At 44.4% G+C, this 27,186-nt stretch overlaps 3 protein-coding genes across 3 annotated transcripts in view; 1 reads left to right on the top strand and 2 right to left on the bottom strand.

The window, feature by feature from the left end:
* The window catches only part of cenpp (centromere protein P), a 105,828-nt gene that overhangs the window by 3,039 nt on the left and 75,603 nt on the right, over positions 1 to 27,186 (top strand). Inside the window, exons 4-5 of the mRNA XM_061219079.1 lie at positions 1,071 to 1,162; positions 6,721 to 6,817. Coding sequence (XP_061075063.1) covers positions 1,071 to 1,162; positions 6,721 to 6,817 — 189 coding nt within the window. The remainder of the gene's footprint in view (positions 1 to 1,070; positions 1,163 to 6,720; positions 6,818 to 27,186) is intronic.
* On the bottom strand, positions 9,237 to 15,596 carry ogna (osteoglycin, paralog a). The gene is made up of 6 exons (XM_061220645.1): positions 15,178 to 15,596; positions 12,789 to 12,861; positions 11,999 to 12,163; positions 11,130 to 11,332; positions 10,593 to 10,685; positions 9,237 to 10,077 (listed from the first exon to the last, which is right to left on the bottom strand). Exons 1-6 carry the CDS (start codon positions 15,334 to 15,336, stop codon positions 9,907 to 9,909), a joined length of 864 nt encoding a protein of 287 aa, XP_061076629.1. The 5' UTR covers positions 15,337 to 15,596; the 3' UTR covers positions 9,237 to 9,906.
* Positions 23,330 to 26,944, bottom strand: omd (osteomodulin). Its single transcript, XM_061219906.1, has 2 exons — positions 26,065 to 26,944; positions 23,330 to 25,327 (listed from the first exon to the last, which is right to left on the bottom strand). The coding sequence occupies exons 1-2, from the start codon at positions 26,942 to 26,944 to the stop codon at positions 25,029 to 25,031; spliced, it is 1,179 nt and encodes a 392-aa protein (XP_061075890.1). The 3' UTR covers positions 23,330 to 25,028.

Genomic DNA, 27,186 nt, shown 5'->3' with positions numbered 1-27,186 from the left:
TTTTGCCAGATACCTTTGTCCAGGGTAACTTGTACTCTGTGTACATTCAGCCGGGTATTTAATGAAACACTGCAGGCGGAGGACCTTCCCCCTTCCTCAAAGACAGTGTCTGACCTAGGCCTTGAAGCTCTGAGTTACCAGCTAATTTCGTCACCCATTATATGACCCTGCCAGTCACTGTTCAGTCTGTGTGCAGTAGTGACCCCTCTGGTATGTCCACCTGTGGCTGCCGTGTTGGGTTTGCAGTCCTGTGGTGTTCAGTAGCAGCTGCACGGCTCAGCTGGGGGGGATTATGCAGCTCTCCAGCTAGCTGCGTATGAAGCTACTATTTTAGATGGCATTCACTGTGCCATGAGGAATGTCTTACAATGCTTGTATGGTTATTTGTATGATTATCACCAGTTTTTATCACATAAAAAAAAATCATTGGAAATTGTATATTAACATACGTTAGGCTTCCGTCAATGATTCCAGTTATGCTTTTGATGTTGAAAAAGAGGAGCTGCCATATTGTGTGACGCTATCTTTTATAAATAATTTACACATCAATGTAAAAATGCCCCTGATTTTCATGTATGCTGTACCAAGAATGAACTGTCCTTGAACACCAGGGGGCAGCAGAAATCTATATATCCATTATGTAATGCATATTCATCTTTTGTTTTCTGGCATGTTTATCATGCAAAATAAGTTTTGTGGTAAAGACGGAAAACATGCAATACATAAAGAATCTCTTGAATGTTAATATCATATTGCCTTTTTTGGATAAACAGGCTTAGAGGTGGTAGTTGGATTAATTTTACACAAAAACATTGTATACAGAACCTATATATTTTTTTGTTGTTGCATGGTTGATTTCAGTAAAGAATCTCTTTGAATGTGCATTATGTTTCAAGAAAGTACAAAACCTACATTTGCCAAGTAACATATTGAGTCTTGAAAAAGACATTGCTTATTTCTCATACAGTGCATGGCTGTACATTTGCAAGCGGTGTGTGTTTCTGTTTGTCATTGTGTTGGAAATACAGTGCGGTTTTTCTAATCTGTAATGTACACCGTCTCATGCGTAGGGGGAAGATGGCTCTATTGTGAGGAGAATCACTGACCTGAACATTGTGGTGGATGGATGTGAGTTCACTGATATCAGCACATTTGTATCCGGGTAAGCATCATCTGTGCAGTGGCCAATGGCCAGTAAGAGTTGTTTTACTCATCTTTTTTTTCCATTTAATTTTTATTTAGCGTCCAAGAAATAGCCAAATGATCCCTGATGAGCCTTGCGAACAGTCCCCTCCATGCTTATGAGATATTTTAATACATAATATACACTCAGTGAGCACATTATTAGGTATTTATTAGACTTATTTTTTAGACTTCTACTGCTGTAGCCTATCCTCTTAGAGTTATGATGCGTTGTGTGTTCAGAGATGCTCTTCTGCATACCACTGTTGTAATGTGTGGTTATTTGCGTTACTGTCACCTTCATGTCTGGCCCTTTGACCAGTCTGGCCATTCTCCTCTGACCTCTCTCATTAACTACCCGTTTGCAGAACTGCTGCTCACTGGATTTTTTGTTTAGTTTTTTGCATCATTCTTTGTAAACTCTAGAGACTAGTGTTTGTAAATCCCAGGAGATCAGCAGTTTCTGAGATACTCAAACCACCCTGTCTGCCACCAATAATCATTCCACGGTCACTTAGATCACATTTTTTCCCCATTCTGATGGCTGATGTGAACATTAACTCAAGCTCCTGACCCGTATCTACATGATTGTGTGCATTGCACTGCTGCCACACGATTGGCTGATTAAATAATCACATTAATAAGTAGGTGTAATAAAGTAAAAATGTTCCTAATTAAGTGCTTGGTGAGTGTACAATAATATACAATAAAATATAATAAAACACATTTTCACTTACCTGCAAAAAGAAGAACCTTAATCATGGGATTTATTTGATATATAAGAAATTGTCCACAATGTATAAAGCCTCATTACTTTGTGTACTGTGATTCCGTCCATGAGAGAGGGTGGAGAACCTGTTTACGTACAGGGCACACTGTGTTTCAGAGTGGGTACCAAACGAAACGGAGGGTATATTTGCGTGCTTGTCCCGTGCCATTACTCCGCAATGTTTTTCATCCGGGAATGTCGATGTGTTGTATATTAATATTTTTTATAAACGTATGAGTGTTGAAGTCAGTCGGTGAATGAAAGCTCACAGCTGCTCTCCTCAGGGTTGGGGGTGGGGGTGGGTGGGGGAACCATCGTTCCCCCCAAAGTGCTGCGTTTCATTTTGGAACAGAAGAAGACTTAGCCGCCTCCTTTACAGTCATTTCCCCCCAAAAACTATACAATGTGGGCCTTTGTGTTCTCACTTTGGGGAATCGAGGGGTGACGTTGAGACTCCGCTGCTTCGTCCTTCAGTGCTGCCGCTCAGCTTTCAAAGGGAACATCTGGTGGAAATGGACATTTGCCATTCGAAACGATGTGTGATATGCATCGAATAATTATGTGACTGAGCTGCGGCCACGTGAAACTGAAGGGCTGTGTTTCGCTGCAGACTCGATGGTGCGTCACATCTGCAGGTTTGAGAGAGGGTTCTGTCCGGTGACACGGTTCATGCGTCTTTCAGCAACTGGGTGTCTTTGGGAGGGGAAAGTTGACTGCCTACGTTTTAACTCGAACCAGGCCCTGTGTGTTTACAGGGATGTGTTTAGAAATTTTGGGGGGCCCCCAGGCAGAGCTGAATCTTTCCATATCCACTCCCAAATTCCACATTCCATGCTGGACCATGGGAACAGTAAAACATCGTATTAACAGGATGAGCCACTGAGCAGCCCGTCTAGTGTTTAGTCATGAAACTGAGACTCTCTTGATTCTCTGAGGGACTGGCGGGGGTTAGGGTGCAAAAGGTGGGAACATTTACGCTAAATTCACGGAATCCTTTAATGGGAATTTTGGGAGAAGTACACAAAATAAGGTATTCTAGATGTTGTGGTGAAAACATGCCAATTCAATGTCGATTCGGTTGAATTACGACCCTGCGTTCCTCCATCCCGTGTGCACTGCACTCTTGCACCTCATGCATGGATAATTTCATGGGAAATGCATCAGAGGGAATGCGTTATTCAACATTCCTGCTTTTCCTTTTGTTCAGTGAGAGAATCCCATGTGAAAAGTAAACTAATTTAATGAAAGTAATCTAAATACTCCATTTTTGCAATTATGTTGATTTACGATAAGGTAAAAGGTTTGTTTCTATATGCATATGAAATCGTAAATGCAGTCTGTTCAAATAACCCCCACAATTTCCCTTGTATTACTGTTTGTTTCTGTATATTCCCATGAAGCTTACTGTTCATTCGCAATCTGGGATGTCTGTATTTTTGTTATGAGTGCACACAAAAAAACACACAGGGGAATTACTTTTATACAAAACAGACTGCACATGAAACCTGCATAAAATGTTTAATTATGTGACATTTTAGGTGCTGGTCTGTTTCACTGCCTGTTGGAAGGCCTTAAACTTGTCACAGGTTTAACTGGCTGTTTCTCGCTGGAGGAATGCTTTGGCCCGGCCGTGTCTGTGTAACTAACTGGCTTCTCCTGAGGCACATCTGGAGCGCATTGTCTAGTCTGAGACTGGGCCCTGGCACTCATGCAGGGGGAAAGGCAGGAGCAGAGATACTGGGTCTGACCACAAGTCTGAGTGCTTTTGGGGTTTTTACGCTTGTCTTGTTAATTTGCAATAAAAGTTGATTTTAAAGGTTCTGATAAAATCTCCTTTTATGATTATAATAAAATAAAAGAAATGACCTGTTTATGAAACACAATTGGAAATACACATTATTGCCCATTATTTCCATTACCATTATTTTGGGTTGCTGTGCATTGAGCATAAAATGGCTTATTTTACTGGGATGAAATAATATCCGTTATAATGCAACCTCAATGGTTTGTCTCTAGAATGAGTGGCTATATTTCTTTCAAAAAAATGTTTGGCATGAATATCTGTATGCATTATATTTTCAAGACCTATGTATGGATGATCATGGGAAAAAATACAAAATTATTTGTATCCTAACCAGCATGAGTGTTAGGTACAGCTGTTGCTGCATCTCTCCACAGTATGACGTATGTGATGTTACTGAAGGCCTGTAGTGCAGTGGCTAAGGTACATGACTAGGACCCGGAAGGTTGGTGGTTCAAGCCCTAGTTTAGCCATGATAAGATCCGCACAGCTGTTTGGCCCTGCATTGCTCCAGGGGAAGATATTCCCCTGCTTAGTTAATCAACTGTATGTCACTTTGGTTTTTTTTTTTTTATAATGGCAAATTAAAATTGTATACAGTGCGGTGCAAAAGTTTTAGGCAGGTGTGGAAAAAAATGCTGTAAAGTAAGAATGCTTTCAAAAATAGAAATGTTAATAGTTTATTTTTTATCTATTAACGAAATGCAAGGTGAATGAACAGAAGAAAAATCTAAATCAAATCAATATTTAGTGTGACCACCCTTTGCCTTCAGACTAGCATCAATTCTTCTGTCAACACTTGCACAAAGTCAAGGATTTTGTAGGCATGTAGTCAGGTGTGTGATTAACCAGTTATACCAGGAGCTAATGATCATCAATGTAATATGTAGGTTGAAACACAATCATTAACTGAAACAGAAACAGCTGTGTAAGGGTTAAAACTGGGTGAGGAACAGCCAAACTCTGCTTCCATGGTGAGGTTGCTGGAGACAGCTTAATGTCAGAAGTCATGGCAAGACTGAGCACAGCAACAAGACAAAAGGTAGTTATACTGTATCAGCAAGGTCTCTCCCAGGCAGAAATTTCAAGGCAGACAGGGGTGTCCAGATGTGCTGACCAAGCTCTGTCGAAGAAGCACAAAGAAACGGCCAACGTTGAGGACTGTAGACACAGTGGAAGGAAGCTTAGCGCAGCTTGCTTACTTCGCTTTGCAATCGGAAGATGTCCAGCAGTGCCATCAGCTCAGAATTGGCAAAAACCAGTGGGACCCAGGTCCACCCATCTACTGTGCAGAGAAGTCTGGTCAGAAGTGGTCTTCATGGTAGAATTGCGGCCAAAAAGCCATGCCTCCGACATGGAAACAAGGCCAAGCAACTCAATGATGCACGAAAACACAGGAACTGGGGTGCAGAAAAATGGCAGCAGGTTCTCTGGACTGATGAGTCAAAATGTGAAATATTTGGCTGTAGCAGAAGGCAGTTTGTTCGCCGAAGGGCTGGAGTGCGGTACAAGAATGAGTGTCTGCAGGAAACAGTGAAGCATGGTGGAGGTTCCTTGCCAGTTTGGGGCTACATTTCTGCAAATGGAGTTGGGGATTTGGTCAGAATGAATGGTCTTCTCAATGCTGAGAAGTACAGGCAGATACTTATCCATCATGCAATACCATTAGGGAGGCATCTGATTGGCCCCAAATTTATTCTGCAGCAGGACAACGACCCCAAACATACAGCCAATGTCATTAAGAACTATCTTCAGCGTGAGGAAGAACAAGGACTCCTGGAAGTAATGGTATGGCCCCCACAGAGCCCTGATCTCAACATCATCGAGTCTGTCTGGGATTATATGAAGAGATGGAAGCATTTGAGGCTGCCTAAATCTGCAGAAGACCTGTGGCTAGTTCTCCAAGATGCTTGGAATAACCTACCTGTTCCTTCAAAAACTGTGTGCAAGTATACCGAGAAGAATTGATGCTGTTTTGAAGGCAAAGAGTAGTCACACCAAATATTGATTTGATTTAGATTTTTCTTCTGTTCATTCACTTCTTCTGTTCATGCATTTTCTTAATTGATCAAAATAAACTATTAACGTTTCTATTTTTGAAAGCATTCTTATTTTACAGCATTTTTTCAAGACCATACTGGTCTCCTTCCATTTCTGCAAAATATCCTCGACTTGCCAAACCACAATGAAATATTATTTTTGAACCTGTTCTTAATTGTGGTTTGCCAGTACAGATGGTGAGGTGAGTCAGCCTCTCTAGGGAGTGAGTGAGCCTGTTTGTCGGGATGAGTGAGTGAGTGAGCCTGTTTGTAGGGATGAGTGAGTGAGCCTGTTTGTAGGGATGAGTGAGTGAGTGAGCCTGTTTGTAGGGATGAGTGAGTGAGCCTGTTTGTAGGGATGAGTGAGTGAGTGAGCCTGTTTGTAGGGATGAGTGAGTGAGCCCGTTTATAGGGATGAGTGAGTGAGCCTGTTTGTCGGGATGAGTGAGTGAGCCTGTTTGTCAGGATGAGTGAGTGAGCCTGTTTGTAGGGATGAGTGAGTGAGCCTGTTTGTAGGGATGAGTGAGTGAGCCTGTTTGTCAGGATGAGTGAGTGAGCCTGTTTGTAGGGATGAGTGAGTGAGCCTGTTTGTCGGGATGAGAAGGCTGCTGCTGCTTTTCCTCCCCCCTGACTGGCGGAGCTCCATGGAGAGGCTCTCCATCTTTCCGTCTGCGCTGAACGGCATCTCCTGCTGACTGCAGGCTCCGCGGGGCCAACCTCGGGCCCCTGGGAGCCCCTCATGGAAACTTCTCACAGTGTCACATTCGCCCCTGGACCGAGGGGTGGAAACTGAACAACAAAAATGAAGACAAATTTAAAATGTGACGAAAGCATGTAACAATTTTGCATATCTGTAAAAAAAAAGTGTGGTCTTGTTTCTCCGGCACAGCTGTGCACGGTTACCGACGGTGTTGCTTCTGAAATTTCAGAGCGGAGGAGACGAAGAGCCTTCTGCTTTTTTTCCGGGTCCTGAGGGACTTCTCCAATCGGTGGGAGCACAGGAGCAGAACGTTCGCCCACTTCAAGGTAAGGCTCCTCCACCTGCAGGCCAGAGGCTCCAAGGTGAGGCTTTTCCACCTGGAGGCCTGAGGCTCCAAGGTGAGGCTCCTCCACTTGCAGGCCCTAGAGCTCAGCCCTGTCTCAGTGACCTGTGTCCTTCGTGTGGATCTGAATTTCATCCAAATATTGTTGGAAAAACTTGCTGTGACGAAACCAGTCATACATCACTGTGGCACAAATTCAAACATTTTTCTAAAGCACGAGACATGCTTGAAGATTGTTTTGAACCATTTGAGATTTTTTGATTTTTCATGAAGAAAAATGCTGAAATTTCAGGATCTTACAATGAGATATGTGATGCTGTACACGCCCTAGCGCTTAAAACAAGAAAATAACATTACGGTCCTGTAATGTCGTCCAACATCAGGTTTTCGTAAATCATAAATAATTGCGCTAATTCCACCATACACATGGTGTAATCATTGAAAAGGTGGTATTATCCTGGAAGTTGAATAGTCAACGGATGCTGTGAAGAAACTAGTCATAAATCACTGTGACAGTCTAAAAAAAAAAACTAAAAAAAAAAAACTAAAAAAACAGAATCTTCATTTATAAAGTTGTGCGGTGGTTTGATCCAAAGTGACAGGACACCTGGAGCAGAGGTGCATTCTGGGATAGAACCAGCCGGTTACCCGTCTGAGAAAACAGGCTGGATGTCTGCTGCTGGCAGGAAGCCCCCCGAGACGATGGGTATGAGCCCCACAGCGTGAGGCTGGTAGTCTGCGGGCGGAGATCTCAGAGGGGGATGCTGGAAGTGCAAGTTCTTTTTCCCGTAAAAGCTTTTTGAAGTCTCTCGAAGGTACAACAAAACGGGGAAAGACTGATGTCCCCCCCCCCTGAATGATTACATATGTTTGGTTAAAGAATTTCATTTTTTTGAAGAAATTTAAAAAAATGTTTGTTTTTTTTTAACTCGGGTTTTTGATGGAACGTGAACACAGACGGACACCGGGGCAGAGAACGAATGAACGGAGACAGAGTGTGACCAGCCTAATTTTAAGACATAACAAGCACTCCCTGTAATATGAGCATGAAGGACAAGTCTCCTAATCGCTTAAACAGACTTGCACCCACATTGTGACCTACTTGTAGATCTGAAATTACACTGTATTTGGGAAGACCAAGTCCTCCAGCGCATATTTCTACAGTGGTCACTTTTTTTTTTTCTTCATTTTGTTGAGTAAATGCCATGTATTTATTGACAAACTACCAGGGGCTGTCCAACAGCCTGTCCCATCTAGTTTATTGCAAAAAAGAATCCACATTTCATTCCAGATGACCAATTTTATGTACATGAGATGGCAGATCCAAATTTCAACTTTTATTTCCTGGTATTTTTATCTAGATTTGTCAAGATTATGTTCCACCAAAAATGCATCTTTGGTCTTCCAGATAATTTCAGAGATTATGATGAGGTATGGACAAAATATGTAAATTAGGTTATTTGCATAATTTATACAAGATCGCGGAAATGACAAATTCAAACATTTTTGAAGCTATAATCCATAGGCTGGCGATATCAAACACCAGACCTTAACCCAATTAAGCATGCATTTCACCTCCTGAGAGGAGATTGAAGGGAAAAATCCCCCTGAAACTACCAACAACTGAAAGAGGCTGCAGTAAAAGCCTGAAAAAACATCACAAAAGAATGCAACAGTTTGGTCAATGCATTCGTTGCAGGCTTGATGCAGTCATTGCAAGCAAGGGATACGCTCCCAAATATGAAGTGTTATTTACTTTCATGTACTTAAATACCCTGTTCCAATACTTTTGCTCACCTAAAAATTGGGTGGTTGGATACCAAAGATGCTTTGTTCGAAGTAGTCTTAACACATCTAGGTGTAAATACCAGGAAATAAAAGCTGAAATTCTGAACTCATTTCTCAACATTACCATTATTTCAAAGGTTTATGACACTTTATTTTATAAATTTATTATTTTATAGTCTGACTCATTTGAACCTTTACGGTTATTGGAAAAATGCCTTCCTGTCATCTTGAGGATGTGTTTGAGCAGTGACAGCAACGGCAAACTGAAGGCACATGTTTATTTTGGAAACAATTTTAGTATTTACTGGAATATGGGAATAATATGGTTGCCAGCATGTCATGGCAACGTGCACCAGTCGCTCCGGATGGGGCATCTATGACTGTAAAGGCCTCCTTTTTAAATGCAAACAGATGATGCGCACGTAGAACAGGGCTTGTCTGTGTCCCTTGCTTTAGGTTGCTCTCTTTCACCACACTCATAAGATACGGTGATCAGCTGCATGCTAAAGTATAAAAAAGGTTTTTCATTATGAGAATAGTAAAAAGAACCGAAAATCTTTGTAATAAAACAGTTTTTTATTAAAATAAAGTAGAACATTTGCCAACATATTACAAGCTGTGCTGTACAGCCATACACGGATTGGTCTGTGGGTTCACGTAGGTAGAAGCGATCCCTAAACTATTGCATTTTATGTCATCGCAGGTTAAGTATAATCACGGCAAGCAATGCCTAACCTTTTTTGAAGCGGGACCTTTTACTGAATGGAAGCCTACAATGGCTAATTTCCATTCATTACACTATTCTGTTTCAAGTAAAACCTCAAAAGACTTGGACTGCTAGATAACGAGTTTGTTTTCATCCCCTCCTACCCATGTCAGGTACTTTTTATGTTTTATACGATTGCAAACAGTTTAAATGAAGGCAATTCACAGAGTTCTGGGGAAAGCTGGGAGGCCAGCTCAACACCCGAGATTTAATTCATGAAGTAGAAAGAGGATGAGGTTATATGCCCTCGTGTTTTAGATCTGTTGTCTGAGTTCATGGCCAGTCGTTTACATTTAAATTACATGGACAAAAACTGCTATTCATTCAGACACGTGACATGAAATATTATTGCAAAATGTCACAATACCCAACCCAACCAGATAATTCAGAGGCTTGGTTAATAGTGAAAACTATTAAGAAAAGAAAACAAAATTTCATTTGAAAATTGCAGTTTTGTGGCCATTAAAACTTGTGGAGAATTAGCTTGCGATTTCCTTTGTTTCCTCTACTGAGTTGTTTCAGGAGTATCGGCCAATGGGCAGCGAGGACAGGCAAGTGAAGCTGTTGGGATACTTGCTCAGGACGACCGGGTTCCCGTCCATTCGGATCTCATTAATGTTGGGCCGGATGTAGTGGGTGTTGTTGCCCTTGCAGAAGGTTTCGTCGCTGACTGTGGTGATGTTGTTGTTCTGCAGGTGACAGTGATGGAAAGGGGGGAGAGGACGGTGCATTTCAAATGAACACATTTTAGCTACATTTACTGAGGTGACAGTTTGAATTGTAGAATATTCACGTGGGTTGTAGGGCGGCCTGTAGCGTAGTGGTTAAGGACTGGGACACTCAAGGTCGGTGGTTCGATCCTCGGTATAGCCACAATAAGATCCGCACAGCCGTTTGGCCCTTGAGCAAGGCCCTTAACCCTGCATTGCTCCAGGGGAGGATTGTCTCCTGCTTAGTCTAATCAACTGTACGTCGCTCTGGATAAGAGCGTCTGCCAAATGGCAATAATGTAATGTAATGTAATGTAATGGCATTTGGCAGACGCTCTTATCCAACGGCTGTGCAGATCTTATTGTGGCTACACCGGGATTAGAACCACTGACCTTGCGTGTCCCAGTCATTTACCACTACGCTACAGGCCGCACAGTGAATGTAATGTAATGTAATGTAATGTAATGTAATGGTTAAGGCTATGAGCACGTACCTGTAGATGGACAGTGCGCACAGTCTCTGGGAGATGTGGGACTGCCTCCAGTTCATTGTCGGCCAGGAAGAGGTATGCCAGTTTTGTGAGTTTCTGCAGAAAAGGATGCATTTCCTTTGTAACGGTAAATGGTCGGCATCTATATAGCGCCTTTTTCCGCCCAAAGCGCTGTACAATTGATGCTTCTCATTCACCTGTTCATACATGCCACTCACATACCAACAGCGATTGGCTGCCATGCGAGGCACCAACCAGCTCGTCGGGAGCGTTTGGGGGCTAGGTGTCTTGCTCAGGTGACACTTCAACACACCCGGTGCGTGATCGAACCGGCAACCCTCCGACTGCCAGACGACTGCTCTTACTGCCTGAGCCAATGTCGCCCCTTTGTCAGATGTAATTCAACATGCCGATATGATAATGCAAATACAGACAGTCAGCCTGACACTAATTTGCTTCCACTGCTATGATTTGGGACATCCATGTAAAATATTCCAACCGTGCTAATGGTTTCTGCGTGCTTGCGTTCCGACGCGGTACCTGGAAAATGTTAGCCTTCACTCCTGCGGTCCTGAGCCGGTTGTGATTAGCGTTGAAGGATGTCAGTTTGGCTGGCAGCATCGGGAGTTTCACAAGATTGTTCTCGGCAAGCGAGAGTTCTTCCAGCAGCTTTAGTTTTGCGAAGGCACCGTCTTCAATCTCCGAGATGAAGTTGCCTGTCAGGTCGATCCTTTTCAACGTGACTGAAATGAAACGTGGGGATATCATATGCATGCAATTAGATTATATGAGCTTTTTTTTTGGACACCGAGACCTATTCGCCTCAGGCATGATGAACACTATGGGTCAGCAAGCTGCAGTGATGGAATTCCTGTCTGCTTTGTGTCTGGGAAACCGCTTGGCCTTGCAGAGTGACCTCTGGGAGAGTTTGGACAAAAAAACATTATTTTCCTGAAAAGTGGTATTGCATGATTCCTAAGCTAGTTTCCATATGACATTGTGAGCTAAAAATGTGTAATGATTGAATAGCTTAGGTTGGTTTAAAGGTAGCTAACGGGCTACTCTTGGCTGCTTAAAATTGGAGTTCTTATGTAAATGTGTACTTTTGCAGTCTGCAGCGATCTGTTGGGCTGGTTTTAATTCAGTTCATTTGGATGCTCTGTAATATTGTCACTTGTCTCTAGATAAATCTGAATGCGAAAATACCATCGCTTTCTTGTCATACATTTCATCTGAGTGGATAACTTTATTGATGCAAAATGCAAAGAGCAAAATGCCATTCAAATTTCTCAAAACAAACTCAGTTACGAGAGGCACTTCGTAAGTTAGAATGGTATCGTGCCAATTTGTACCATCTCAGAATTGGCAACGAACGGACAACAAACCAACAAAAGTGCGCTGACACTGACCGATGTCTGCAAAGTCTTTTGCCTTGATCTTCTTGATCTTGTTGTAGCGAGCGTACAGGTAGGCCGTCTCTTTGGGCAGGGGGGGCACTGAGGTCATGTCCGGGACCACCTCCTCACAGTATACCGAGCCCGTCAGACACACACACAGCAGACACGTGGGCAGCTCTGGGGGAAAAAAACAGTCAAAAATCTCATATTCATCAACCTGTTTAACTCCCGAGTGTAAAGTTGTCAGTTTATATCGGAAGATCTTGGTTCCTGGAGTTGCAATCAAACTGTTGGTGTGTTTGTTCGGGTACAACAGCATCAACTAAATGGAAAACGAAAAAGTACTTTGTTGATTGTGTCAGGGGTATCAATCTGCCCTCTTGAAATTCAGCCATTTACAACTGGGAGACACATTGCAGATTGCATCACTGTTTAATACGGCCTTCAGCGCATAAATTAATATTGTGACTTTTTAATGTCTTCGTGGAGTATTTACGATTGGTTAAAATATGTTGCCAGTAATTCTTTGCCGCTGAAAACACGTGTACTGTATAGACAAGTGGATTTGTAAATCTTAGTTTGGACCCAGGCCAGCTGAAAACATGTGTACTGTATAGACAAGTGGATTTGTAAATCTTAGTTTGGACCCAGGCCAACATTATCGGAACCGACTCAGAGCTCCGCGTTCGATATGTTGGAGGAGCAACATGTGGCGGTTAAGAAGAAGGGAGTAGGCCTTCTCGTTTGAGCTCGTAAATCAGCCGCTCCGGGCCTCGAGGAGACGAGGGAGAGGCTCTCTCACCGATTTCCGGGCTGCTGTCCTCCTCGCCCGGGCTGTCGGCCGCCATCGACCCCGCGGCAAGGACTACCTCTCTCTGTAGATGGGAACACACCATTAGCCATTACACACGCGTAAAATGGTGAATGGTTGGCATTTATATAGCGCCGTTAATCCGAAGCGCTCGTACCACTGATGCTTCTCCATTCACCCATGCATACACACACTCGCACGCCGACGGCGATTGGCTGCCACGCAAGGCGTCGAGCAAGCTCGTCTCGAAACATTCGGGGGCTGGGCGTCTTGCTCAGCGACGCTTTGACACACCCAGGGCCGGAATCGAACCGGCAACCCTCCGATTGTCAGACACCTGCTCTTACCGCCTGTATCCAGCATGCTAACACAACTAGCATGCTAACACAACCGGTGCCATTCGGAGTGGATGGAGCTGAGACGGTCTGGGACGGCACCTCCGTGCTGCCGCTGCCTAGAATTTGCTAGAACATTTTTCGGGTGGCTTCTTCTGCGGCAGATTTACCGTCGGTGGGTTTGGACCGGACGGTGACTGGAATGCGGGCTCCAGGTGGCACGCGGCTGGATCCCCTCAGGATGAAAGCTTTGGAAGTGAAGCGTATAAATAAAAATCCCACTTCAGCAGTTCAAGGGGGCTTTATTGAATTATGACCTCATTCTCTCTTTGACCTTTTCGGCTAACCCCTCCCCCGAGGTGAGCAGAGATCTGTTGTGTTAGTCAGTGGAGCCTTCCTCCCCAGTGTCTCGTGGTACTGTGTTAACTAATACCATTTGATGCTTCTTGCAGAAATGGAATATGCTGCAGCATTTGGAGGTAAAACGTGGTTTCAAGACATTACAGTCCACAAAATGTGGGCAAATAGACAAATTATGCCACTTTCCGATATTCCAATTATTAAAAAAAAAAAAAAATTTTGCAAAATATATTCAGCACTTTAATTTCCCCCCCAGTTCCACATATTTATAATGTAGTGCAGAATATTACATTCTCATCTCTTGCTTCACAGAGAGACATATGGACAGAAAAGGGGTTTAGGACGTTTAAACAGAATTTTTTTTTTTTCTCTCTTTATTCATTGGATTGATTTGGTTTTAATTTGTGAAGCCAATCTATTCCAGACGGTCTCCTAAAAGTGGGGTGTACTTTATCTCAGTCAGGCAGCAGATCATCAAGCAAAAGTCTTTTACTGGATTGTGATTTACTGCTGCAATATAAAAGCTACTTGTCATGGTAAACTACTCTACCCTAGAACCATTTTACTTTTAACAGTAGGTGGCCAGCACCTACCAGAGTTATATTTCATACATATACAGTGGAGTCCAGAATTATTGCCACCCTGAAGACAAATGAAGAAAAATGACTGCATGTAATAAACAACACAAATACTAATCTATATGTTATGTTCAAGCATATTTTTCAGTAATCAAATTAAAGAATCTCTTTCACTTTGATTTGTTTGTATTGTCAATAAAAGTTTATTTAATTTAGTTAATCTCAGTCTAAAGGAACCGTATTGTGTCATTCCATCACTTCCGTTTCTGTAGAGTATAAAAATGATGCAAAATCCCTTTGTCATCCATCAGCATGGGAAAAGCCAAAGAGCTGTCAATTCAGAAGAGACAGGTGTAATTGACTGAAGTCTGGTAATAGGTACAAAAAAGAAAAATACATAAACATTTTAAACATACCACTTAGCACTGTAAGGGCAATAATAAAAACATTCAAAAACATATGGAATGATTTCGCAAGTGCACAGAAGATGGTGATTCCTTTGAATTGTTGATGAAGCATGCACGAATTTGCACACATTGGAAAGCAAACCTTTTGTTGATAACTTTTTTTTTTTTTAATTTACGGTATTTTTGTGTATATTTATCGAGGGTGCCAATAATTCTTGAGCCCGCTGTATGTGTAAATCTATCAGGATATACATGTAAATTAGCCACTTTAATACAATGGAACTAGTAGCATGTATAGTACAATATAAACCTCGAAGCTGAATAGCTTTTACAAATGGTGGACTGCACATGAAAGACTGAATTATTCTCATATACAGCTCTTCCCCCACCTGCAAGTGGAAATGTGTTTTAAATGATCATTACTTCCTCACAAGACCTAGTTTCAGACGATGTCCAGTATATTGACCATGCCGTGCATGTATACAATTATAAAGAAAGAAATAAACCGGTATTATAAACGTACAAATAATGACGATGTTAATTATAATAATGATAAATGACATTTGGCAAAAATAAATGTCGCAAGGGCAACAGAGTTACAAAAATCTAAACATTGCTTAATGTATTGCTTAAAAAAAAAACAATGCTGATGAATGAAGAATCCATGCAGCCGGGAAAAAAAAAGAACATGAAAACGTACCTTTGTTTTCTTAGCCTCCGTGCGGACTTCATCCCTGAGTGAGTGCTCCCGGTCGGTCTCCGGTCTGTGCTGCGAGTCGCGGCTGGAATGACTGGCCGCGGAGGACGGTACGCACGACGCGCACATCAAGCAGAAGAGCAGGGCTCTGTGAGCGGTCATCTTCTCTGCGTGCGCCAGGAAACGCGCTCGCAAACTGCCTGTACGGAGGAGTGGGAGATCTCTGGTTTTTTCGGGGGGTGCGATTGGCCGATTTCGCTGCGCGTTGAGAGTAGAAACGCCACCCTGTCAAAATCGGTATTTAAAGCCCTCGCCCCCGTGGCTGCAGGGGGATTCTTCGGCGGGAGTTTTTACGGAGCAGACGTTAACCCTGCGCTGGCCGGCGAGGGGGGAGGTCTCCTCGCTGCTGCTCCACTGACTACGCTACCAGGGGAAAACGCACTCAGTGGGCTCTCTCTCTCGCTGTGCCAGTCCCGGCTGGGGCCCACGGGCAGACCTCATTTACTCAGTTATTGTGCAACTGGCTCGTGTTGTTTGGGTTTGGGTCTGGGTCTGGGTCTGGTTGGGCTTCTACAGACAGTCGTAAAAATAAAACCGGTAATAAAAAGAAATGTTGAAAGTAGAAAGTAAGTGTTGTAAAATTGACCCTGAACCATTTTATTTGCCAAAAGCATCACAGAATCACATTAGAATAGTAATTAAACTTTTTTTTTTTAAATATAAACTTTTTTTGTCCTATTTAAGAAAAAAATGTTGTTCAAGTCCAGATGCATTACAGCTCACAATATCCTTTTTGTGTAACAACAGATTAAGATTTTATGGTTCTTCAGTTATTACTGTTATATTTAAGTGAATGTCTATACTGTTTTTTATGTAAGGTCTGTTTTCCCCCCATGTAATAAAGAGCCTCGTTGTAGTGTGGATAATTAGGGAAATGCACGACTTCTGTTTCCTGTTACATCCTAGTTCATTAGTGTTGGCTCCCATGCAGTTTGCCTGGGGTCTAAATGTGTCCCGCGAAGTTATCTTGGCCCTTTTGCCATTGCGGGAGAAAATATTATTGTAATGCGTCGGAAAGTATGACAATTTGCTAGTTTGCATCTGTACAGTGTCTGCACACCACTAATTATCCATCCGCCCATCCATTCCTCCATTTTGTAAAGCGCTTACTCCTGGCCAGGGTCACGGGGGGGGGGCGAAGCCTGTCCCAGCAGACATTGGGTGAAAGGCAGGGAAACACCCTGGACAGCTCACCAATCCATCACTGGGCCCACGCATTATTCACAGGACGAGGACAATTTAGACTCTCCAGTTGGCCTACTGCATGTCTGTGGACTGTGGGAGGAAACCGGAGCGTACCTCTGACTGCACGGAAATATGTGCGGTGTTAAATCAATTTGTGCACAATACATACGATCCCAACTGGACTTACGTATTACATGTGCTCAGACTTAGACTTAGAATTAGCGTTGGGCATTTCACTGCACAGTGACTAATAATAATAAGTGACATTGATGCATGTGCAGAGGAGGCATCCATTTTGTGTACATACAGCCGTAATTGTTTTATATGCAAGGTGTGTAAAAACGTGTGGCCTGTGTCCACCATTTTAGGAAAGGCTGTTGGCCCCAAGAACAAGTGGCTGAAGAATGGTTCCATATACTGTGAATCCATTTACATTTTAAAGCAAGGAGCCATACACTCACTGAGCACTCTCTTAGAAAGATTTTACTTTATCACACCTACTTATTCATGCGATTATGTATTCAGGCAATTGTGTGGCAACAGTGCAATAGCATACAATCATGTAGATATGGGTGAGGAGCTTCAGTTAATGTTCACATCAACCATCAGAATGGGGGAAAAAATGTGATCTCAATGACTTTGACCATTAAATGATTGTTGGTGGCAGATTGTTGGTGGTTTGAGTATCTCAGAAACTGCTGATCTCCTGGGATTTTCATGCACACTAGTCTCCAGAGTTTGCAAAAAAAAAAAAAAACAGTGAGCAGCAGTTCTGCAGACAGAAATGCCTTGTTAATGAGAGATGTCAGAGGAGAATGGCCAGACTGGTCAAAGCTGACAGGAAGGTGACAGTAATGCAAATAACCACACATCACAGCAGTGGTATGCAGAAGCGTATCTCTGAACACAGAACGCATCATACCTCTAAGTGCATAGGCTACAGCAGTAGAAGTCTAAAAAATAAGTCTAATAAATACCTAATAAAGTGCTCGGTGAGTGTATATCTCAGGTCCTGTCCCGATCAATTTCCGAGTCTAGAGAGGCTCTGGGACTGTGCCTTCGGCTCAGTTTGTGGACAGATGTTTACAGGTTCAGGGCCTAGTATAATGCTACTGTTCCCCTGGATGCAGTTACCCCAGAGAGTGGTAAAAGTGTCATCTTAAGTGGTTGCACATTTCTGTTGGCCCGGCCCATCTGCACTGGAGCCGTGACTGTTTTGGGTCAGTGGTTCCTCATCACGGTGGATTGCGTCTGATACTCTGTTCCAGACATGTAGCCAGCACTGGCCACGCCCCGCCAAATTTGGGTAAATTCGTTCTCACCTCTGGTCTACGTGGCAGTAAAGTGTTGCCCAGGGTGTTCTTGTGAGAGCTGAAATGGCCCATGTCAGGAGTAGATATGAGTATGGTGCTAACTTGGTCATTGTACATGGTTTAGATGTTCGTGTGCATTCATTTCAGCTCCTGTTCTGTTTGTAGAGATAAGTGAGTGAGCCTGTTTGTAGGGATGAGTGAGTGAGCCTGTTTGTAGAGATGAGTTAGTGAGCCTGTTTGGAAGAGATGAGTGAGTGAGCCTGTTTGTAGGGATGAGTGAGTGAGCCTGTCTGTAGGGATGAGTGAGTGAGCCTGTTTGTCGGGATGAGTGAGTGAGCCTGTTTGTCGGGATGAATGAGTGAGCCTGTTTGTAGGGATGAGTGAGTGAGCCTGTTTGTAGAGATGAGTGAGTGAGCCTGTTTGTGGGGATGGGTGAGTGAGCCTGTTTGTAGGGATGAGTCTGAGCCTGTTTGTGGGGATGAGTGAGTGAGCCTGTTTGTAGGGATGAGTGTGTGAGCCTGTTTGTAGGGATGAGTCTGAGCCTGTTTGTGGGGATGAGTGAGTGAGCCTGTTTGTAGGGATGAGTGTGTGAGCCTGTTTGTAGGGATGAGTGTGTGAGCCTGTTTGTAGGGATGAGTGAGTGAGCCTGTTTGTGGGGATGAGTGAGTGAGCCTGCTTGTGGGGATGAGTCTGAGCCTGTTTGTGAGGATGAGTGAGTGAGCCTGTTTGTAGGGATGAGTCTGAGCCTGTTTGTGGGGATGAGTGAGTGAGCCTGTTTGTAGGGATGAGTGAGTGAACCTGTTTGTAGGGATGAGTGAGTGAGCCTGCTTGTGAGGATGGGTGAGTGAGCCTGTTTGTAGGGGTGAGTGTGTGAGCCTGCTTGTGGGGATGAGTGAGTGCGCCTGCTGGTGGGGATGAGTGAGTGAGCCTGTTTGTGGGGATGAGTGAGTGAGCCTGCTTGTGGGGATGAGTGAGTGAGCCTGCTTGTGGGGATGAGTGAGTGAGCCTGCTTGTGGGGATGAGTGAGTGAGCCTGCTTGTGGGGATGGGTGAGTGAGCCTGTTTGTAGGGATGGTGAGGAACCGACGGGTGCCTTGCAAGCTGAAGGTCTGCGTGACACTGCCTGAGCCGGAGGCACCTTATGAACAGAAACCGGTTTGTAATCGGGAATTTGAGCCAAACGCTTTTAATGGGAAACACATGAATACATGCGGTCTCCTTTCGCTGGACCTCAAAACCAGGAGGACGTGCACCAACCCACCCCTCCCCAAAAACAAAACTTTCTAGTAAATCAACACAAGTGGACGAAAAAGTAGCCCTACAGGTGTGCTAGCAGTTGTAAACTTGTGAAAATGTACTGCACTGAGACGCACGGCAGTACTGCAGTACTGCAGTAAATGCTTCGACTGAGAGCTTTTATTTTATGTTTTCCTTTTGCAGGACTTCTCTGTCCGGGCGGTAGAAATACTTCAAACCGTAATGAGGTTGTAAAGTTGTTGAGCGTATTTAATTTACAGTGCTCGTGTTTGGTTCCCTGCCGACCCTCAGCTCTGAAGTGGCAGCTTTCAGCCTCGCGGAATGAATTTCAACTGTCGGCGCTGAACGTTGGCCTTTTATCGACGGAATACAAACGGTACCTCTTAAACTGACCCGTAAATAATAGGGCCCTTTTTAGCTCGATAGCGTTATGCGCATTTTTTGCGGGCCCACTTTTGTTAAATGCATTGCATGCAATCACAGTCGTGAAAGGCCAGATCGCAGCAGGTAAGGCCTTATGATCTTATGAACAGCAGAGGTCCAGCAGTCCCCATTACACTGGGGCCACTGCAGACGGGACAAACGAAAGGAAAAACCAACAAGGGTCTTAAATTGCCTTCTCGCCTGCTGTGTTTGGAGTGGACGGTTTTATATGTTAGTATATACTGTTTTGTCCTTGAGGCGGCACCTACGGTGCAGTGGGGTGGGATGGGGGGGGCACAGACGGTGCAGTGGGTAGCACTGCCGCCTCACAGCAAGGAGGTTTGCATGTTCTCCCCGTGTTCGTGTGGGTTTCCTCCGGGTACTCCGGTTTCCTCCCACAGTCCAAAGACATGCAGGTTAGGCTGATTGGAGAGTCTAAATTGCCCGTGGGTATGAGTGTGTGAGTGAATGGTGTGTGTGCCCTGCGATGGACTGGCAACCTGTTCAGGGCGTATTCCTGCCTTTCGCCCAATATATGCTGGGATAGGCTCCAGCCTCCCTGCGACCCTGTTCAGGATAAGCGGGTTCAGATAATGAATGAATGAATGAATGAATGTTTTGTCCTTTTGCTTAGTACGTTTGAACGCGCGCAATCCCACTCAGGAGCGCAACAAGCGGCCCACTCTCGGATTGGCCTACAGGAGCCGGTCTCGGTTTCCTTCCAAACCGACTTCAGTGCGGTTCGATTGAAGGGAGAATGCGATTGGACCAAACTGCGTCCCAGTTTCAGGGAGTGGTCCATCCAAACATGCTCTGTATTTTGGGTTGCCAGAGGGCGATTTTTGACATTACACGGGCTGGCTGGCAGCAGGTGGCAAAATGAGTGGCAGAGCGCAGATCTGGGGTACTGCAGAAGTCCCGTGTCTTCTGCATATATAGGCCGAAGGTAACGTAAAACAAACGCTTGATGAAGTCCACGAATCCGGCGCGATTTTTTTTATTATTCAGTGATACATTGGGGGAGAAGGGATTTGTGCACGGAATAGAGCACAATAGAGAAACAAACAAAGAAAAACTTTGACTGCAATATTTCATGCCGTTTTCCGTATTTGGTTGATTCCTGTTGTTTGTATGTGCACCAGCAAAAGGCATTTTCCACAGGCAAATTCCTGGGCAGTGAATTAACAAAACTTGAGAGTCTGGTCCACTTAAATTTCGGCAGTATGCAAGCTAATCCTACCAAATAGAAAACGAAACAAAAGTATCCAATTCACTCTGATTCAGACTAGGTTCAGACAGTTTGAGAAAATGGCCTGAGTAGGTCTTCTGGGCTGCCACAATCCGACAGAACAGCTTCGGTGCATAGATTCTACAAGTTTCTGGAACTCTACTGGAGAGAGGGGGAACGCCATTCTTCCAAAAGGTGGAAGAATGGCATTCGGTGTTTTGATGGCTCTGGAGAGTGTGGTCGAACACGTCAGCCCAAAAACTCCCACAGACATTCAATTCTGGTCTGATCTGGTGACTGCAAAGGCCATAATACCCCTCTCTGTGTAGTTGTTGACTGACTGTTGTTGCTGACACGGTCTGATCAACTGATCTCAACTGAATAAAATAGGCTAATATTACTGTATAGCGTTTCCCCTTCCCCCATTGGTTATTGTTTTATAATATTAACATTATTATTTTGATTTTATGGGCTCGATATTGTAAGTTCCGTTAGTGAAGATTGATGGTGTCCAGGTGCTATTCATGGCTGTCTTCCAGACAGACAGTAAGATGAAAAAAAAAAAAAAATGGAAAAAAGGCTAGCCCCAGCTGGATCAGACAGGGGGAAAACCCTGTCCTACAGGAAGTACAATGGATTCAGAGGAAGTCGTATTCGTCCAACGAGCACGGACACCACAGACAGCATCAACCCAGACGAGGGCTTCTTGAGTGGCAGCTCATGGGCCAGATGCAGCCAGCTACGGCTAAACCGTCGACCATTTCACCATTATAAAAATCAAAAGAATAATAATAATTAAAGGTACAAAAGGTAAGTTGTTTGTGTTAAAACATTGTAACAAAACATTGTGACTCACCCTCTGCCTGTGTTTATAAGTCCTTAAATTTGGGTTTCAAAATATACAGTTGACGGCCCGACACTCTGTACCAAAACATTGTATAACTGTACAATAATTCAAGCTCATTGGTTGAAAATTGGTTCTAATTGCCACAGCCAATTGCGTTTCAACGTCAGCGCGTTCACAAAGAAGGGGGTGGGATAAACAGTGTTGTGGTTTGAGCATGTTTGTTTGTTGCTGCAATTCCTCTCTTGACTGTTAGAAGTCCAAAATGACCTATTGTACCTTTACATTTATAAATGCATGAGAAATGCCCCATCATGTCATTGTCAATATTTCTGCACCTTTATAAAACCTCTGCGGTGGCCCTAATGCGCAGCTTATGCATGAAATGTTCTGCACCGTAAGTCAATCAATCAATCACTCAATCAATCAATACATTTTTATTTGTGTGGCGTTTTTAACAAAGGGGCTTTGTCACAAAGCAGCTCTACAGAGAAATCGGCCCCCAAGAGTACGCCTAGGGCAACAGTGGCAAGGAAAAACAGGAAGAAACCGTGAGCAGAACTCAGTAGGGGGATCCCATCTGCTGTCGGTTTGTTGTAAAAATGGTTGTAAATTTAAACGGATGAATTATAGTACATAAATGTCCTGAAATTAATTAAAGGAATTAAGTCGGGATGGAGGATGTGTAGCCTGCCTGGAAAAAGCTCTGCCCCCTGTGAAAACCACTGAGCCTTCAGTCCTTTGTGCTGATTTACAGTGTGAATCGTGCTGATTTACAGTGTCAATTGTGCTGATTTACTGTGTGAATCATGCTGATTTACAGTGTGCCTTGGCCTGATGTCCTGTGGTCTAGCTTAGGCCTTGTTTAATCCTTTATTTAACCAGGTGAATTCCCGTTGAGGGTGGCGCGGATGGTGCAGTGGGTAGCACTGTCGCCTCACAGCAAGGAGGTCCTGGGTTCGAATCCCTGTCGGCCGGGGCCTCTCTGTGTGGAGTTTGCATGTTCTCCCCGTTTTTGCGTGGGTTTCCTCCGGGTACTCCGGTTTCCTCCCACAGTCCCCGTGGGTATGAGTGTGTAAGTGAATGGTGTGTGTGCCCTGCGATGGACTGGCGACCTGTCCAGGGTGTTTTCCTGCCTTTCGCCCAATGTATGCTGGGATAGGCTCCAGCCCCCTTGCGACCCTGTTCAGGATAAGCGGGTTAGGATAATGAATGAATGAATGAATGAGTTCCTGTTGAGATGGTTATCTCTTTTTCAAGGGAGCCATGGCCAAGGGAGGAGCAGAGCAGAGATTACAACATAAAATACAATACATTACAAAAGCACAACTCAAATTACACATGTATACAATCTCAGGTAAAACAGCTGCGTCAGTTTGTAATGTCTGAGGATAAACTTAGGGGCAAGGCTCGGGAAACACTGGGAGATGTTATGTTGTGTTGTAAGATTTTTTGCTCACCTGGCCACAGTATATTTTACCCCTGGGGGGGCAGAACATGGCCTGGAAGGGCAGGAGGCGGGGGGACAGGAGGCGGGGGGCAGGGTGCCTAGAGACCACTGATCTTCAGCAATACCTCAGAATAGGTCTTCTTTAGAACTGTAAAATGTTCATAGCTTTGAAATTGCATAAATTGTCATTTGAAATAGTTATTGGAATTAACATTGCATTACTCTCCATATATTTTTAACAGGCTCATTTTAGCTCTAATTTATCATTTTTAATATGTTAGCATTAGCCTGTTAGCTAATAATCAAACAAGCTCATAATAAAACCTTTCATATGTTTTCAAGACGGCATCAGAAGACTCAACATAAGACATTATTTCTTTATTTATTGGTTTATTTGTAAAGGGCAAGTGCAGAAAACATGGAAAATTACAATGTAATTGTGGCAATGTAAATAATGCCACCCTTATTGAACGCTCAGAAGATGAAAACATTATAAACTGGATGCCAAGGCTTTTGACAACCCGCCTCATTATAAACTGTTTTGTCAATGCGTGAAGATATGTAATGTAACGTAACGTGTACGCCAAAAATGACCTTTTGAAAGATTCCAACATTTAAAAAAATGTTTTTTTAACATTGGTACTCAACATTGCGCTCTTCATATCCAGCTCCCAGTTTCTGTTACCCCACGGAGATACTGGCCACAGTCGGCACTGGTGTGGTCCGAATTCTATCAGAGGCCGAGGGGGCTTAGCCAAAGAAGCCACCGTGCTGTTTGACTCCACGTCATTCAACCAACACGCGGCCTGTAGCATAGTGGTTAAGGTAAATGACTGGGACACGCAAGGTTTGTGGTTCTAATCCCGGTGTAGCCACAATAAGATCTGCACAGCCGTTGGGCCCTTGAGCAAGGCCCCCAACCCTGCATTGCTCCAGGGGATGATTGTCTCCTGCTTAGTCTAATCAACTGTACATCAAATGCCAGTAATGTAATTTAATGTAACACGGATATAAACTTTTCTTCCAGCTTGTTACTACATTTTTTGAAAAATTTTGGTTTCCAAAGGTACAACCTTTACTGGTGCATAACAATGATTAACATTTGAAGACTACCACAGACAGACAATAAATAACGACATTAAAAAGCGAGGATCATACATTGACAGTAAATGCGATGCATTGACGTATACAGAGAAACTATAGTGCCCCATCAGCTTGTATTCCATTCATGCCTACCGCGTCATTCACAAGTGAGGCTAAGCATATCTCATTCAGAATATGTATTTCATGCATGCGTGTGAGCTTATTCAATACAATTCAAGCACAGTTTTAGTTTTGACGGGCAGCAGAGTATGCACCGATTTGCATGTGTTAGGGTAGCAGTACAGGAACACCCTTAACACAAATCAACCTCGGCTGAACTTCGGCTATTTCTGAAAACCATTTACCCAATTTAAGCTCCGAGTTGTGAATTTCTGCACTAGCGAGATCTTTACCAATCACGCTTTTGCAGAATTGCAGAATAAAATGAGTTGGCAGACTTAAGGCAACCCATCTAAGACTCTAAGACAACTTTATAGCAGCATTGCTGACTATTGAGCACCAATTTTCGCACAAATTAAACAGACTACACAAACCGCATTGTCAGCTGCATCCTTAATGCCAGGTGACTTGAGATGCCTTCCAGGGAATCGAGTATGACGGATTCACGGAGCAGTAATGTCGAATAGTAGCTAATAGTAGAGACCATCTCAACCTTTCTATTGATATATGAGGTGTATGGTTCTGAACTCAAGATGAAGTTGCACACTTGAGCTTCCTCAGGGTGTCTAGAGATGTCAAAACTATTTTAAATCCACCGGTTAAAATGTGTCTTCTGTGACTTTTGTTGCCTTGGTTTGTAGTCCATGGCTAGTTTAACGAGGTTCAGAAATCCATGCGTGTGAGCACTCGTGTCTTTCACAACAGCCCTCCTAATGTTTCCTAATAATATTTGTTTTTGCATGTGGGGGTATTTTATGAGTGTAAACTCAACCTTTATGCTGTAATGCAGACAATCGATTAGTATTACGCATCTCATTTTGCATCTCGTTCATTATCTGCCATTTTGGCGAGGCCTGTCCTTTTTTATTGGAGGCCTTTTTTTGGTGGTGGGGGGTGGTTTCTTCTCAACCTTCACAACCTTCTCAACCTTCACAACCTTCTCAACCTTCTCAGCTTCCTCTCGCTTTTCGGCCTTCTGCTCTCCGTAGAAAATGGTGTTGATTCGGGGGAAACAGGCGTAGACGTAGTTGTCGAGTGCTCTCTTCAGCCTGTTGTTGTCAATGCGAATGTAGGTCAGCAGGTTGGGATTGTCTCGGTTCACAGAAGGACACATGAGCGAGATGTTCACATCTGGAAAACACAGGGCAACAATTATGTATGATAATTGATGTAAAAAAAGAAAGAACTTTTAAGAAATGTGGGTTGTAGTATTTTTATGTTGTCTCACAGTCTTAAACAAATGAAAACATTCGGCCTTGCACTTAATCTATTAGTCTTTTAAAAATGTATAATGAATTACAATTAACAGATTTCACAATTAATAATCAATTACAATTCATCAGTTTTAGTGAGTTTTTTTTCTTGTCTGCTTCCTAATGTGTAATATGGCCAGCTATACTGAGTTTATTTTAACGAGAAGGGACTTGATCAAAATTTCAGATGGAATTACAGTCAGTGCCAACAAATATTCATCTAGTAAAACACAGGAAACAGAATAGATTCAACAAGCATAATGATGGAAAACAACGAGGAAGAAGCAAATGCACTACTGTAGTTGTTGACATGATTCTGGCCTGCACAGCGTCACTCCATGATTAGCCTTGTGTATGCCATAAATTATAATGGCACTTATATGTCGTCATTGTACTACCAACCATGATATGCTAGTTGGTAAGTTGAGGTATTCTTCAAATTGTGTCTATGTGGTCACGCTAGGACTCGAAATCGTGCTGTCCTCTAGGGTCCTCGCCGCACTTGTCCCTGTGTTCGGTTTGCACTTTGCTGTATTGTCGCTCTGGATAAGAGCGTCTGCTAAATGCGCGTAATGTAAGCACGTAAGGCCTCCTCCCGTCAGAAGGGAGACTCACCGTGAAACTCGTTGTCGTTGAGGTACAGGTGCTGCAGGGCTCGGGGCACGTAGAAGGTACTGCTCAGCTGGTTGTGGCCCAGGTTGAGCTCCAGCAGGCTGGACAGGTTGAACAGCTCGTAGGGGACGTCCGTCAGCTTGTTGTAGGACGCCCTCAGGGACATGAGGTTGGGCGTCTTCCGGAAGTATCCGTCGGGGATCGAGGAGATGGCGTTGTGGTCCACGGACAGCTGCAGCAGGGACCCGGGCAGCTCCGACGGCATGGACCGGAGCTTGTTTCCACACAGGCTGACCTGCATCAGGCCCTTCATGACCACGAGCGCCTTCCCTTTCACGTCCGTCAGCCGGTTGTTGCAGAGGTCCAGCACCGCCACGTCGGCCAGGCCGTGCAGGTCGTCGGCCGACAGCTTGGAGATCTTGTTGGAGCCCAGGAACAGGCGCTGCAGGCTTTTGGGCAGGGACGGGGGCACCTCCTCCAGCTCGTTGTGGTCCAGGTGGAGGTGCAGGAGGCTGGTGAGCCCGGCGAGGGCCTTGCGGTCCACCAGCGGCGACCGGAGGCGGTTGTGGCCGAGGTTGACGTCCGTCAGGGCCGAGGCGTTGGCGAAGGGCGCGGCCGTCAGGCCCTCGATGGCGTTGGCCTGCGCGTAGAGGTGGCGGATGTGCCGGGGCACGGCGGGCACCGACGTCAGCTTGCGGTCGTTGCAGTACATGGCGTACGGGTGGGAGGGCGGGCAGGAGCACTCGGGGGCGCACCGCGGGGGGTAGGCGGCGTACGGGTCCGCGTAGTCCGGCGGCGGCGGCACCTCCTCGGGGTAGTCCTGGCACAGGACGTTTGCGCAGGCCAGCAGGGCGAGCAGACGCCAGTGGTGCGGGAGATCCATGCCTCCCTCGGCGGGCTTTCACTGTCTGTTAAAGGAAGAGAAGAAGAGGGAAGTGGGCGGCCCTGTAGCGTAGTGGTGACGGTAAATGACTGGGACACGCAAGGTCGGCGGTTCGATCCCCGGTGTAGCCACAATTGGATCCGCACGGCCGTTTTGGCTCTTGAGCAAGGCCCTTAACCCTGCATTGCTCCAGGGAAGGATTGTCTCCTGCTTAGTCTAATCAACTGTACGTCGCTCTGGAT

This window comes from Conger conger, chromosome 14 (genome assembly GCF_963514075.1).
Source record: "Conger conger chromosome 14, fConCon1.1, whole genome shotgun sequence".
Classification (NCBI taxonomy): Eukaryota; Metazoa; Chordata; class Actinopteri; order Anguilliformes; family Congridae; genus Conger; species Conger conger.
This window is presented reverse-complemented; position numbering and strand designations above follow the sequence as displayed.

Bases quoted from the DNA above. Each gene is read 5' to 3' on its own strand.
- omd (XM_061219906.1), bottom strand. From the start codon at position 26,944: ATGGATCTCCCGCACCACTGGCGTCTGCTCGCCCTGCTGGCCTGCGCA. The intron at 25,328-26,064 runs GTGAGTCTCCCT...TGTGTTTTCCAG, and splicing joins CAACGACAACGAGTTTCACG to ATGTGAACATCTCGCTCATG.
- ogna (XM_061220645.1), bottom strand. From the start codon at position 15,336: ATGACCGCTCACAGAGCCCTGCTCTTCTGCTTGATGTGCGCGTCGTGC. The intron at 11,333-11,998 runs GTCAGTGTCAGC...GTTTCATTTCAG, and splicing joins AAAAGACTTTGCAGACATCG to TCACGTTGAAAAGGATCGAC. The intron at 10,686-11,129 runs GTACCGCGTCGG...CCTTTTCTGCAG, and splicing joins TGAAGGCTAACATTTTCCAG to AAACTCACAAAACTGGCATA.